Genomic DNA, 15971 nt, shown 5'->3' on the forward strand with positions numbered 1-15971 from the left:
GAAATGATTTAGTACTGTGGATACTCTTCCTTGAAGTGGCCATCCAGGCAAGATGACTCAAAGGGCACACCGCAGAATTCACAATGAGGTAAAAAAAGAAACTTAGAGTGACAACTAAACACTTGAAGGAATCATTGGAACTGGTTAATATCTCTGTTCATGAGTCTACTATATGGATATCATTAAACAGCCATGCTGTCAATGGCAGGACACCACGAAGGAAGCCACTGCTTTCCAACAAAAACATTGCTGCGCGCCTGAAGTTTCACCAAAGACCACCTTGAATCTCCACAACGCTACTGGGAAAATGTTTTGTGGACTGATGAAACTAAGGTTGAATTGTTTGGAAAGAACATGCAGCACTACGTATGGTGTAAAAAGGACACCGCATATCAACATGAAAACATCATCCCAACGGTGAAGTACGGTGGAGGAAGCATCATGATTTGGGGCTGCTTCAGGGCCTGGACCGCTTGCCATCATTGAGGGAAAAATTAATTCCCAAGTTTATCAAGATATTCTACAGGATAATGTCAGGGTGGCTGTGCGCCAGCTGAGGCTAAGTAGAAGTTGAGTGATGCAGCAGGAAAATGACCCTAAACATAGAAGTAAATCCACTACAGAATGGCTTCAAAAAAACTTTTGGAGTGGCCCCGTCAGAGCCCAGACCTCAGCCCAATAGAGATGTTGTAGAATGACCTCAAGAGAGCCGTTTACACCAGACATCCTTAGAATATGGCTGAACTGAAGCAGTTCTGTAAGGAAGAATGGTCCAAAATTCCTTCTGAACATTGTGCAGGTCTAATCAGCAGCTACCAGAAATGCTTGGTTGAGGTTATTGCTGCCAAAGGAGGATCGGCCAGTTATTAAATCCTAGGGTTCACTTACTTTTTTCACATTTTATGACCAAGTAATGCAGAAAACCAGCTAATTCTAAAGGGTTTACATACTTTTTCTTGCCACTGTATATCAATTCAGTGCAAGTCAAGGGGGTTCAACACTTCCAAGCTCCAAAAAGGACATAAAGGTAGCCTAATCCATATGACTCGAGTGGTTTAATCCATGTCTTCTAAAGTGATACGATTGTTTTTGGGTGAGAACAGACCAAAATGTATCTTCTTTTTCACTATAAATCATGATCATGCTTGGTTATGGGCAGAGTGTGTGACTTGCATTGTATGGATATATTTACATCAGATCTCCATTAATATATCATCGTTTGTGTTCTACAGAAGAAAGAAAGACATATGAGTTTTAACGTCATAAGGGTGAGTAAATATTGATAGAATGTTTTTTTTTTTTTTTTTTGGTGAATGTGGCAGCGGGGGCGTGGTCAAGCATATCTTCGGAGAGAGAGAAAGCGGTAAGGGCGCTTACACCTGAGCTAAATTATGTCTAACACCTGTCTCTAATTTCAGTGAGCACGGGGAGAGCGGCATAAATAGAGCGACACAACACTTAGTCGAGAGAGAGACTGGATACGACAGAGCCGAGCCAGAGCAAGGATTTTCTAATAGTGAGAGTTTATTTGTGGAAGCAGTGTGTGTTAGTGTTTAGTTAGTGCATAAAGGTAAACTGTAAAGTGGTGTCGAGGAAGAGGGGAAATAAAGCCTCACCTGAAGAAGGAAAACTGCTTCTCGCGTCATCTTTTACACTGGTGCTGAAACCCGGGATTGAAGTTTGGGTCGAAGATGGATGGAGGTCGTCCCGTAGAGTCCTCCCAGTTGGCGGAGATCCTCCAAGCCCTCGCCAGCCTACATCAGAACCACCAACAAACGCTGCTTGAGCTCCGACAAGATCAAGACCGCCGGTTTGTCGAGCTCATGCATGCTCAAGCCGAGGACCGGCAGGCGATCCGGAGCCTCCTCAGCCAGGGGGCATCCTCAGCTGCGACCCCGGACACACCCACGCCGTTACCCCCGCCAGCATTACAGAAAATGGGGGCAGCGGACGACCCCGAGGGCTTCCTGGATTTGTTTGAGCGGACCGCCGAGATCTGGGGCTGGCCGCTCGGCCAATGGGCAGCCCGATTGATCCCACTATTGTCCGGGGAAGCCCAGCTCACGGCTCAACAACTGCCAGCGTCGAGCCTCCTGGCCTACGGAGATCTAAAAAAAGCCATCTTGCAATGGGTTGGTCGCACTCCGGAGGAAAGTTGTCAACTCTTCCGGAGCTTGAAGTTGGAAAGCTCCGACCGCCCGTTTGCCTCTGCCCAGCGGCTCCGTGACTCCTGCCGAAGATGGCTGCTAGCGGGGGATCGCGACGTCCAGGGAATATTCGACCAGGTGGTACTGGAACAGTTCACAGTTCGACTGCCAAAAGGGACGGCGGAGTGGGTCCAGTGCCACTGCCCGGCGTCGTTGGAAGAAGCTATCCGACTTGCGGAGGACCACATGGCGGCGATCCCGAGGGTGGAAGATCCCTCCTACGTTTTCTCTCCTCCCTCTGTTTCTTCCCCCTCCCCTCTCTCTCTCTCATCTGCTCTCTCTCCAGGTCCTGTTCCTGCCCCACGCAGACGAGGAGGAACTCAGCCCCTGAGACCAGTTCCCCAGGTGTGGGAGGCGACACCTTCCCCTACTCCAATGCCCCGCCGCTCTCCCCCTCGGGGGGGGGGCGCCCGCCGACGCAAGTGCGGGCGTAGCGCCTGGGCCGGCCTGCTGGAGGTGCAGAGACCCGAGCCACTTCCGAGATCAGTGCCCTCTGATGGAGCTGGGGACGGTGGTGCGGGTCTCTGACCTCCCACAGGCTGCCCCCGACCGGGCTGGAGCGTACCGGATACCGGTAAGTGTCAAGGGGGGTACTCACCAAGCGTTGGTGGATACCGGGTGTAATCAAACCACTATCCACCAACGCCTGGTTCAACCCAAGGCATTGGTCACATCCAAAACGGTGAAGGTGAAATGTGTACATGGGGATATTCACAAGTATCCGGTGGTGACCCTGACAATTAAATTTCGGGGGAAAATCATAGAGTGGAGGCCGCGGTTAGTTCCCGCCTCACCCATCCGCTGATTTTGGGGACTGATTGGCCTGATTTTAGGATTTTATTAAAGGGAATTTGCGCGGATGGGTCCTGTATGAAAATAGGGAGATGTGTGATGTGCGATGCTCTGGCAGGGGAGGCGGAGCCGGGGCCATCCTCGACAGCTCCACATCATGATGACAAAAGAGGGGGAGAGGCTGCGGCCCCTCCCCTTCTCAGGGAATTCCCTGACGGGGATTTCCCTTTGGAGCAGTCGCGAGATGAAACCCTCAAACACGCCTTTGACCAAGTGAGAGTCATCGATGGTCAACGACTCCAGCCTGACATCGCCCTTTCATACCCCTATTTTGCAATTATAAATGAGCGGTTGTATCGAGTGACACAGGACACTCGGACCAAAGAGGATACAACCCAACTTTTGATTCCAAGGAGCCGCCAGGAAATGGTATTCCAGGCGGCTCATTATAATCCCATGGCGGGTCACCTAGGAGAAAGGAAAACATTGAACCGTCTAATAGCCCGTTTCTATTGGCCGGGCATTGGCGGCGATGTCCGCAGGTGGTGTGCGGCATGCCGCGAATGCCAGCTGGTTAACCCACCGGCCACCCCAAAAGCGCCATTGCGCCCTCTCCCTCTGATCGAGGTCCCCTTTGAGAGAATTGGAATGGACCTCGTCGGGCCATTAGAACGTTCAGCACGCGGACATCGCTTTGTATTGGTCCTAGTGGACTATGCAACGCGATATCCGCAAGCAGTGCCTCTTCGCAACATCTCAGCACGCAGTGTTGCGGAGGCACTCTTCAAAATAATCTCCCGGGTGGGGATTCCGAAAGAAATTCTCACTGATCAGGGCACAACATTTATGTCACGGACACTACGCGAACTGTACGAGTTGTTAAATATTAAATCGATTCGCACCAGCGTATACCATCCTCAAACGGATGGCCTGGTGGAACGATTTAATAAAACCCTCAAAAACATGATTCGTAAGTTCGTGCACGATGATGCTAGAAATTGGGATAAATGGCTCGACCCCCTGTTATTTGCAGTACGAGAGGTCCCGCAAGCCTCCACTGGCTTCTCCCCATTCGAGCTGCTGTATGGGCGACGCCCACGCGGCGTGCTTGATGTATTGCGAGAGGCCTGGGAGGAAGGACCTTCAAACAGTAAAAATGAAATTCAGTACGTTCTTGATCTTAGAGCAAAACTCCACACTTTGGGACAACTAACACAGGAGAATTTGCTCCAAGCTCAAGAACGACAGCGCCGACTGTATGACAGGGGAACTCAGCTAAGGGAATTTGCACCGGGAGATAAAGTGCTTGTATTGCTTCCCACATCAAGCTCCAAATTACTCGCCAAGTGGCAAGGACCATTTGAGGTCACACAACGAGTGGGAGATCTCGATTATGAGGTTAAACGGACCGATAGAGGGGACGCTCGTCAAATATACCACCTCAATCTCCTGAAATTATGGAGGGAGGCGGTTCCCGTGACGTTGGCCACGGTAGTTCCCGAGAAGGCGGAGCTCGGACCGGAGGTGAGTTCAAAACATAAACAGTTCAACCCGGTCATTTGCGGAGACCACCTCTCACCGAGCCAACTCGCGGAGGTTGCTAGGTTGCAACAGGAGTTTGCGGATGTGTTCTCCCCTCTACTGGGATGCACAAACCTCATCCATCACCACATCGAGACCGAGCCGGGGGTGGTGGTACGTAGCCGCCCCTATCGATTACCCGAACACAAAAAGAAAATTGTTCGGGAAGAATTGGATGCGATGCTTGATATGGGGGTAATAGAAGAATCCCACAGTGACTGGTCCAGCCCAGTCGTTCTAGTGCCTAAGAGTGACGGGTCTGTGCGATTCTGTGTGGATTATAGAAAAGTCAACGCGGTGTCTAAATTTGATGCATATCCAATGCCTCGCGTTGATGAGCTGCTCGATTGGTTAGGCACTGCTCGTTTTTATTCGACATTGGATTTGACGAAGGGTTATTGGCAGATCCCCTTGACACCAATTTCTCGTGAGAAAACCGCCTTCTCCACACCGTTTGGTTTACACCAATTTGTGACACTTCCGTTTGGTTTGTTTGGAGCCCTGGCTATGTTTCAGCATCTCATGGACTGAATCCTCAGACCGCATTCAACCTACGCCGCTGCCTATTTAGATGACATCATCATTTATAGCAATGATTGGCAGCGGCATATGCAACATCTGAGGGCGGTTCTGAGATCGCTGCACCGAGCGGGACTCACAGCGAATCCGAAGAAGTGCGCGATTGGACGGGTGGAGGTACGGTATCTGGGGTTCCACTTGGGCCACGGGCAGGTGCGTCCCCAAATTGACAAGACAGCGGTGATTGCGACCTGCCCGAGACCCAAGACCAAGTTCCTGGGGCTGGCTGGCTATTATAGAAGGTTCGTACCTAATTATTCGGACGTCACCAGCCCGCTGATTGATCTGACTAAAAAGGGAGCTCCAGATCCGGTCCAGTGGACGGAGCAGTGTCAACAGGCGTTTACGCAAGTTAAAGCTGCACTTTGCGGGGGGCCGCTTTTACGCTCACCTGACTTCTCTCTCCCTTTTATTTTACAGACAGATGCTTCAGACAGGGGGCTGGGGGCCGTACTCTCGCAGGTGGTGGAGGGGGAGGAGCGCCCGGTGCTGTACATTAGCCGTAAGCTCTCGTTAAGGGAAACTAAGTACAGCACCGTGGAAAAGGAGTGTCTCGCCATCAAGTGGGCGGTCCTCACTCTCCGATACTACCTGCTGGGGTGGGCCTTCACCCTCTGCTCGGATCACGCCCCACTCCAGTGGCACCACCGCATGAAAGATACTAATGCCCGGATCACCCGTTGGTATCTGGCTCTTCAGCCGTTTAAGTTCAAGGTGGTCCACAGACCGGGGGCGCAGATGGCTGTCGCCGACTTCCTTTCCAGGAATGGGGGGGAGTGGTAGGCAGGCCGGATGCCGCCCCGGCCTGAGTCGGGCGGTGGGGATATGTGGCAGCCGGGGCGTGGTCAAGCATCTCTCCGGAGAGAGAGAAAGCGGTAAGGGCGCTTACACCTGAGCTAAATTATGTCTAACACCTGTCTCTAATTTCAGTGAGCACAGGGACAGCGGCATAAATAGAGCGACACAACACTTAGTCGAGAGAGAGACTGGATACAACAGAGCCGAGCCAGAGCAAGGATTTTCTAATAGTGAGAGTTTATTTGTGGAAGCAGTGTGTGTTAGTGTTTAGTTAGTGCATAAAGGTAAACTGTAAAGTGGTGTCGAGGAAGAGGGGAAATAAAGCCTCACCTGAAGAAGGAAAACTGCTTCTCGCGTCATCTTTTACAGTGAACTATTCATTTAAACTTGTGTAACAGTTTTTCTTTGACAGGTGATGAGAGAAAGGTGTGCTACAAAGGGTAGCAAATAAGAATGTCAGAACTGTGTAACAGTGAATTCTCATAACTCTCTGGACTTTGAAACAAGGACAGATATTTGATGTCAGATAGTGAGTCAAAAGGCTGTCATTACCATCATTGAAACAATAACAAAATTGGTTGTCATGCATTTTTGCCTAATTGACTGTTTTGGTGCGGGATCCCTCAGATGCGATCGTCCCATCAGCCCTGTAAGAGAATAGTGGGCATTCAACTGCACCCAGCAAGAGTCTTTCCGCAGGTTCTTTGATGGAAAAAGGCTGTTTAGAGCATAGAGACCACAATGGTTGCCATTATGGATCTTTCTCCCCAAGTGCCGATTTGGCATTTGGAGTTAGAAATAAGCACACTGAGTAGGAGATGTAAGGGGGATGTATGTTAAATATCCCAGGAGTACAGTGTTTGGGCTGCTTTTTGTGGGATGGCAATGAAGGGTGAAGGGGAATAGCTGGAACCTGCCAGCGCATGAAGGGGTTATGCTCATTTGCATAACTAACTGTTGATGCAAACTCCTCTTAATGAAGGCCCATTCAAGTTGCCGACCCCTACACAATGAAGTCCATGGGAATGACCATGCTCTTGTATTGCAAAGGTTAAAATATTAGGCCTGACACTGTCAGGGTCTTTTGATTGCTTTCAAACTTTTGTAAATGTAACAAGTGGATATGCCATCCACGGTTATGGTCTTACTTGGAAGTTTGGAGAGCAACCAGATGTGGTTTTGGCATCATGCACTGCAATAACGATCTTTATTTACACTAGATTTACACTGAAATGAAATACCACTTCCTTCTGAAGCTAATTTGAAGATGGAATTTGAAGACAATGTGTTCCTAGAGGCTGTAATATTTGCATACTTATTTTTCATTCAAATTCTGGGTCATCTGAGGAGAGACTGGGAAGGATTTGGCATGCCGAACAATAGCAGTACTTTAAACAGGCCTTCCCTAAACAACAGTGAACATTTCACAATAACGTTTTTCTCAGGGTACACAACAGTTTTTTTTTTTTTTTTTTTTTTTTTTTTTACACTGTTAACGATTAGGAGCAACTTTTATCTTTCCTATAACATATTCACTCTTTTGATCGTATCTGGACCATCATTTGCTACACTGATGAAATGGAACAGTGTTTCGATTTATTTCAGAACATAAGCCGTGTATTCTGAAATCTGTGACTGACCTTAATAATTTCAGTTCATTCAGTATTTTCTGCCAGGTTTTGTTTTTATCTCTAAAATGACTTTCATCTCCCAACATAAAAGCTTTCATGTGGCCAGTTGATGTTGAATGGAAGAAGGTAAACTGTAAACCGAAACTAAGGGTTCTGTTGTGATGAGGAAGATCATAAAAATGATCTTGCATGGTTAAAGGGATAATTAATCCAAAAAGGAATGTTTATCATTTACTTGCCTTCATGTTGTTCCAAACAAAATTACTTTATTCCATTATACACAATAATGTTAGGCAGAATGGCAGCTTCAGTCACTGTTCATTTTGATAGTATGATGAAAGAACAGTATTTTAGTGTGAACTATTTCTTTAAGTGACCTTGACTGAACTTGATTCATAGTACTATCAGACATCCGTTTTATCCAACAAGCCAACTTGGTTTTGAAATGCGAATGTAATTAGTTTTGCGTTGCTGGTGTCAATGTGACAAGAACCACAGCTTCCTGTTAAGTGAAGGATTGTTTCCATGGTTCATATCTGCAGATTCCATTGCATGATCAGATCAAAGTATCACGCACTGCTAAGCAGGTGAGCTCTGTGGCACTGTTACTGCGCTGTAAATGCTGATTTTATTGATTAATGCTGTAAATGTTGAATGCTGATTAATGCAGATTTTTCTTGAGTCAAGCGGCTACAATAGAATTTTCTCAGAGCCTGCTTAATGTTTTTGTTTAATGTATTTTTCTAATCACTTAAATGTCACTGATTTCTCAGTAGAAATCACTATTTTTTTTGCTTTTGAAAATGTGTTTACCATAATTGATATGGTATGGTAGTATGTCCTCTTAGTTTACATCCAGTGCTCTAACACTTCCCTCATTATCCATACACACTCCACCATTGGTGATTATGACGGTGGCCTAGAAGCTTGAATTGGCAAGAAGGATGGTCTTTATAAAGAAATCAAAGCAACCATATCCTGCCAGACAGACTTTGAATTGAAAAGGGTCTTGAGTGCATTCTGTCATGTCAACCTAATTCTCCAATGCCTAACAATGTATAAAACAGATTTATTGTTCAGGGAGTTCCAATCTTTTTGTGTCAATGGGGCCTAGAGATGCTTATTAGGGAGGAGTTTACTGGTTTGATGCAAATGCATTTATGGAGGGAATTTTCCCACACTTGCCAGGGTCCAAAGATTTGTTTCTATTAAAAAATAAGCACATCTCAGATAAAAAGATGTTAAAAAAAAAAACAGTTGTGATTACTGATGTTAGAATGGGCAAGTACCCTCCTCCACACCCCTGTTTTGGGGTACCTCCAGCCCCCTTGTCCCTCACACATTAGTTGCAGCACATTCAAAAGGGGGCCCTCTGGCTTTGATCCTCTAGATCAGTGCAGAAAACATCTTTTTGCTTATATTGTGTGGTGGAAACCAAAGTTTCTGCCGCCTTATGCTAATACGGCCAAGCTAATCACCTTCCCAATTACAAAATGTATATACCCAAATGCTTCCCAAATGCACGGCTCCCTCTGCTATATCTCCCATTGCTCTGGTCTTGCCCCTTGTGTTGGGAAGGTCCCAAATGTGCATGAATGTGGCCTTGAGTTGTGAAGAAAGGAACATGAAAACATTCATCTTAACCACCTACTCCCCCTTAATGTACATTTTTACTATGGACATGGAAATTCATTTTTATCCGCCCAACTATACAGAAATAAAGCCTTATTCAGCTTCGCATAAGAATGACCATCAACAAAACCCTCTCAGCTTGAAGCTACGTGAAGCTATTATAATAAATATATTATTATTCATTTTTTATAATATAGACCTGATTTATATATACATTATATCTATATACACTCACTAAGCACTTTATTAGGAACACTATGGTCCTTCTGCTGTTGTAGTCCATCCACCTCAAGGTTCAACATGTTCTGAGATGCTATTCTGCTCACTACAATTGTACTGAGTGGTTATCTGAGTTACTGTAGCTTTTCCGTCAGCTCGAACCAGTCTGGCCATTCTTCATTTCTGTCCACAGAATTGCTGCTTACTTGATGTTTTTGTTTTTGGCACCATTTTGAGTGAACTCTAGAGAATGTTGTGCGTGAAAATCCCAGGAGATCAGCAGTTACAGAAATACTCAAACCAGTCCGTCTGGCACCAACATTCATGCCAAGGTTGAAATAACAAAGATAAAAATGTTTTGGTTGATATGACGTTAACTGAAGCTCCTGACCCATATCTGCATGATTTTATGCATTGCACTGCTTTCACAAGATTGGCTGATTAGGTAATCGCAGGAATAAATAGGTGTACAGGTGGATCCCAATAAAGTGCTCAGTGAGTGTATACATACTAAATTGGTTGTGATTTAAAGAGAAAGTGGTAGAGCAAGGGTCCGTCCAGACCAAATGCATTAGTGCTAAAATTTTTTTTAAAAAAAGCTAGAGGTTGTACTACGAATGAAACAGAATACAGGTTTCTCTCGTTTTTAAAAGTCTAAAAAACGTGGCACTCCTGTGCGAGACATAAAAAAAAATAAAAAAAACAGTGAGTCGCGGCACAACGGTCAAGTGTGCGAGTTTACTAAGCTATTGAGAAACAGTGCAGATGCACACAAAAAAAACATTTGGTGTGAACGGCCACTAAGAGATGATCTTGTTAGAAAGCTTGACTGGGCTTTTGGAACCACATTCCAGTCTGTTTTCAAATTATAATCAGAGCAACTTCCCATGAATTTAGGATCACTTGCTAGGTGATCTAATGTACCTAATGTTTTTGTTTTTTTTTCTCATCCTATGTGAAAAAGAGCAGGCCTGTGAAATGAATTGTACATGTTTATCAGAAGGTGAGATGGGGAATATGCCATTGCACAACTGCAATGGAATGGCCCACTTTGATCAGTGTGTGAACTGTGCCGCTTGCCACTTATTGCTATATCCAGATGGTCCTGGGGGTGGGGGGTGGGGGGGACAAAAAGTTCCCTTTTCCATAGGATCTCTCAGTAGGCCGTCTAGACCAGCTTGAGGCCAGACAGATACAGCCTCCCATCAAATTAGCATTTGTCAGATTTATGATAATGGTCCGCAACAGCCTCCCTGTTGGTGACATCAAGATTTACAGCTGCACACCCCCCTCATATCCCCCCTTTCTGGGGGTTTGTCACCTCCCCACACATTGCCCTTCTGCAGACATAGGGGGCTACAGCCCAAAGAAATGGCCCAGTAAAAGAGAGCTTTCTGGCAAAGCTGAGCCACCCAAGGTAGGTTAGAACAATGGGGGGGGGGGGGTTGACAATAGAGACTACAGCTCCATTGTCTGGGTGTTTCTCCTGTTTTTAGATAAAGGGGCACAGGGGCTAAAGCCAAATGTACACTACACAACTTGCAGTTGGCGTCCTGCAACTCACAGTCCGGTTTTCCGTTGTGCTGGTGTGAACACTTCAGGACTGTAGTGTATCAGCTACACGACCATTCGTCCCCGACTTTGACAATGTATACACCTGGTTTTAAGATGAATTTTGGGTGATCCGATCACAAATGTATGAGCGAGACATGACCGTTACACCTGGTCGTCTCTTTTGACCATTTGTGTTCAGATTTCGAGGAGAGAGTCTTTGATTTCATGAGGACATACATCAGTCATTAGGTCTGTGTTTTACTGAAAGATAATTAAGAGCAAAAAAGTAGGAGACGAGAAAGAAAACCGCAAAAAAACGGCTCACAGTTTCTCTTAATATTCCCCAAAATGACGTTCAGAGCAGAATTCTGAGTTATTTTAGTGCAAACCTGTAACTGAGTTTCTAGTGTGCATGCTGCTCAAATCGGTGAAATTATTTCACAAACTCACGCAGTTTATTCTTGATACATTTAAAAAAAAACATGAAAGAACAGCTCTCGCCCGTTTTCGTGCTTTATTGGCACCATTTGCAAAGGAAAAAAATAATAAAAACAGTGGGTATGGAGATGTGGGTGATTTTTTTAATTTTTTTTTATCTCCTGCTATCCAAATCTTGCTCTCCTCTTTCAACAAACATGAAAGAATGGCTTGTGCCCATTTTGCTATTTGCAAAAGGAAACATTTAAGAAAAACAGATTAAAATAATAAAGACAGAGGGTATAGGGAAGATGTGGGTGAAGTTTAATTTTATTATATTCAAATTATTTTTTGTCTTCTGCTTCCTAATACCTTGCCCTCCTCTTGCACACTCTCTATATTTCATTGGCTGTGTCTCATTGTCATCTCTCGCTCATTGGGACAGTGCGCAGACATGACGACAAGACATCTAGATATCAGGCAGTTTTGAAAACAGGCATGGCGTCTGGGACTCATCTCGGCCTGTCGCAGAAGTGCGCACACAACAAGACCTTTTGTCGTGAGATCCGAGACTTCTCGTCACAGACGAGTCGCAGACTCAAAATATCAAAAGAGATTAACTTGAGTTGTGTAGTGTCCACTAGGCATAAGTTGAGGAGGAACTGAAGACGCCCATGTATGTATGTTGCTGGGGTTTCTTTCATGTGACCAGCCAAAAGTAACCTGATAGGCATGCATAAGGACTCAGTGAGAAGCACCTATTGAGAAATATTTTGTCCATTTTATTTCCTGGGCTGTTTTTAACCTGTGATCTGACCTCTCTCAGAAAAGGGGTTATCCTGAGCATGTTAGGAAAGGGGTTATCTAATTATGGGTGTATTATGAGGCTTATTAAAAAATAGTAGTTCTCAATCATCTAGGTCCATTGCTTATTCTTAATAATAGTGTACTTTTGGAATCTTAAAAAATTTATATTTTGACATTTATTGTTTTTATGTGAAGAAATATAGGTGTATATCTCACGTTTCAATATTATTTGTGATTCAGACCTTTGTTTTGTTGGACAAGAAAAACTAGCTTCGTACCATGTTAGCCACATTTGGTTTTCAACCATTGAAAATGGTTAAAATTGAACAATTTACACATGGAGACACATTAAGAGCCCCATATCATTGGAAATGTAACCATATAGGGCCTTAAATATGAAGATACCAAATGGAACGTTTGTTCTGAACCAGAAGATATTAAAATATCTTTAATTCTTCTGGTATATTGTTCTGGATAAAGAACAGAATTTTTAGACACTATTGGCGTTTAATGCAATTTTATTAATAGATCTATGTATCTCTGTGTAAAAATAATGACACTGCTACCTTTCTAATGTTTGATTTCGACCTGTAGTCTTGTTCTAAATCATAGGCGAAAATTGTCATTTTGACCACCTTCTACAAAAAAAAAAAAAAAAAAAAAAAAGGATTAATCAGTAAATATTGATCATGGCATTTAATAGTTTGGCTTTAATCATGATTTATGTGTTTCTTTCACCAGTAAATAAATATATTAAAAACTCAATTTTGAGCTGGGGACATCTGGTTGAGCTGACATGGAATGACCCAAAATCATTATTATTTTTTTATTTAGATAATTTTGTAATGCACATGGTGGTTTACTTATCATGAATCAACAGTGTCCTCTCTTATTAATTATGTGTTTGTGCAAGAACACATTGTGATGCTCCCATCTAAACTGCAAAACACTGTAACGCTGCAAATGGAAATGAATTCCATTTTGTGGAGTGAAAAATTAGCTGGACAATATGGACTTTGTTAGGCATTTTATGAAGCATTGTTTTAACGTGTGACGCAAATTCTGGACAAAATACATCAATGACAGGGCTCCAGACTCCGACTAAATGGTCGAATTTTGTGACCGTTTTGTTTCAGGTCGCTCTAGTGCGACTACATTATTGGCCAGCTCTCTCTCTTTCTCTGTTTATGTGCTGCCATTTTCTATTAAGCAATATCAAACGGCAAACACATCAAAAGCAGAACAAAACGGCGCTATTTCCGCTACCCGGACCAATTATGAGCACGGCTCAATGGACAGAGCAGCGTGAGCGCAGAACAGGTGGGAGTGAGGTAATATCATTCATTTTTATTACAACTATCGCAGTTTCTAAATGTTTATGTATTTATACTGTAGTTTTAAATGTGTTTAGTACTGTTTTTCATTACAAAAATGCCATAGTTTGTTTTATAGAAAGCATGTTACATCTAACCATGGTAGGGACGATCCATGCTTGGATTTGCGTGAAATTTGCGTGAACATGACAACATTTTTGCAAATCAAAATGTATGTGCTGTACGTCACGTTTGGCTGCAGGTTTCTAGTGAATTGTCCAGCTGGGGGCGCCAAAAGCAAGTAAAATGGTGTCGTATTCAGACGCTGTTTTAAGGTGAATTTTAGATATATTTTTTAAAACACACCTCCCTAACCTATAACTTTTGACAGAACCTAACCAATAGTGTTTTAAAATATAAACGAGATGTTTAAAAAAGACATCCTTACCAAATGAACGCCTAAATTTAACCATTAGTGCTTTAAAATATATATGAGAAGTTAAAAAAGACATCTACCTTATCAATGCCTAAACCTAACCATTAGTGTTTTAAAATGCAGAAGCGAAATTAAAAAGTGTTCTTACTGGCTCATCCGATGTGCGCACGTGTTTAGCACATGCCTCTTCACGGTTTGATGTCAAAAGTAGATAAAAACGCAATTATTTCAAATGACATGTAAACGCGGATTTCTTGCCTTGTCAAATTTTTTTTAAATAAGCTGATTTTAGAGAGTAATCAGTGTATTGGTGTGCATGTAAACAGGCTCTATGACTCTGTAATGTCACGTGTCAGCTTGAGTTCATGGCTGGATTTGAAAAAGTCCTGTCCTCTGACTCTTAAGTCCAGTGCTCTATCAGGTGAGCTACCGTGCAAGATATCTGGGTTGGAATAAGTGTATATATGTAGGTAAGTCTGTAATAAAAGCATTAAAATGTAATGTTTTTCAACAGATGTGTTTGAGAAAAGTGTGCCAATATCATAAAATAGCAGGTTCTGAGGAATAGAAAAAAAAAAAAAGTATTTATAAAGTCAGAATCAGCTATTGAAGTCATGATTTGAGTGAAAGTGAGTAAAACGCACAGTTGTTGTAGAGCCGCTAGTGTTCATTTCTCCTGGAAACTGCAGTGAATTGTACCTTGAGACACGTTTAACAAGTTTTGCAAAAATGTATATAGAGTCACATTTTCACAGTGGTTACCATGGTCTTGTTAACCACTGTTAAAACTATTAAAAAAATATGGTACATTTTCATAAGGGCAAATGCAAAATAAAACCAAGGGCTTCAAAGCCTGGACCTGTGTGAATTGTGGACAGGATTAGTTTTCCTTCGGTGTAAAATACAGTATATGTTACATGCTAAATAAAAATTTTTGCCTTCAAATTTCCCAGAGATGACTGAACTTGAATCAACAATAACCTGATGAAAGGACTCCCAATTTAGTTGCACTGTCAGAATAATTTAGCCCTATAAAAATTAGGGGTTAACTTTTTACTTTTTATAGATGTTATAGATAACCTTCCAGTTGTTGATACCAGTAAATTTACATCTGCATACCAACTGAAAATCAATGCCTTTCTGTCTAATGGGGCACAATATTCAATATTATTGGTTATTGGACTTATTTTCGTAATAATAAATAATAATACTAATAATAATATCACTTATATTATTTTTTTCTGTCTTAAAATTGTTCATTTTATAGACCTTCACTGGCAGAGGTTGCAGGTATGAAAACATATGCATTGTCAGGGTTAACATTTTGGAAAGTACTTCTAAAGACAATGGCAACAAACATCATGAATCCTTATGATGTTATGAAGAAATACTGTAGTTTCCTCATTGTGGCAGGATTATGAAATTATCCAATAGACAGTAAATTGTGGAATAGATATGTGCAAAGATTTGAAAAAAAAAAAGAAAAGAAAAAGTGTTTGCCTATGGATACTTCATTAGGTTTTACTGAATGAGATGAGAAGCAATCAATACAATATACATGTATGTGTATTTCAACTTTCAGAAAGTATGGCATGATAGCGTTTTTCGAACTTTTGTACACTGCAAGTCTGTAATGTCTGAAACATAACAATCCCTTTGTTTGTATTTTAAATAGTACAGCAAGCTTGAAAATTGAAACCCTCGAATGGCACTTTTAAATGCTTCAAGTAGTTTCCCTAACACGCATGGCCATTGAGTAGCCAGCCTGTGGTTGGTATGGCGACAGCAAGGCATGGTGTGGACACAACAGTCTCACTGGCATTTATCTTTCACCCCCCTCCAAATGCCACTATACTGGCACAAACTCCACTCCACCATGGTCCATCTAACTGCTTTCCCCCATGCCTGTCAGCCCTCTCTAAGCTACAAACACCAACATGAAGGAAAAAAAGATGAATGAAGGTAGACCCCCCTCCCCACCACCACCACTACTGCAGACGGCCAC

General features: G+C 43.2%; 2 protein-coding genes across 3 annotated transcripts in view; both read left to right on the forward strand.

Moving 5' to 3' along the window:
* LOC127429904 (ADP-ribosylation factor-like protein 15) overlaps window positions 1-15971 on the forward strand; it is a 224428-nt gene that overhangs the window by 32766 nt on the left and 175691 nt on the right. The gene's annotated exons all lie outside the window — the stretch shown is intronic.
* On the forward strand, window positions 335-6227 carry LOC127429705 (zinc finger protein with KRAB and SCAN domains 7-like). Its single transcript, XM_051678812.1, has 2 exons — window positions 335-2781; window positions 6090-6227. Exon 1 carries the CDS (start codon window positions 1692-1694, stop codon window positions 2733-2735), a length of 1044 nt encoding a protein of 347 aa, XP_051534772.1. The 5' UTR covers window positions 335-1691; the 3' UTR covers window positions 2736-2781; window positions 6090-6227.

This window comes from Myxocyprinus asiaticus, chromosome 3 (genome assembly GCF_019703515.2).
Source record: "Myxocyprinus asiaticus isolate MX2 ecotype Aquarium Trade chromosome 3, UBuf_Myxa_2, whole genome shotgun sequence".
Classification (NCBI taxonomy): domain Eukaryota; kingdom Metazoa; phylum Chordata; class Actinopteri; order Cypriniformes; family Catostomidae; genus Myxocyprinus; species Myxocyprinus asiaticus.

Bases quoted from the DNA above. Each gene is read 5' to 3' on its own strand.
- LOC127429705 (XM_051678812.1), top strand. From the start codon at position 1,692: ATGGATGGAGGTCGTCCCGTAGAGTCCTCCCAGTTGGCGGAGATCCTC.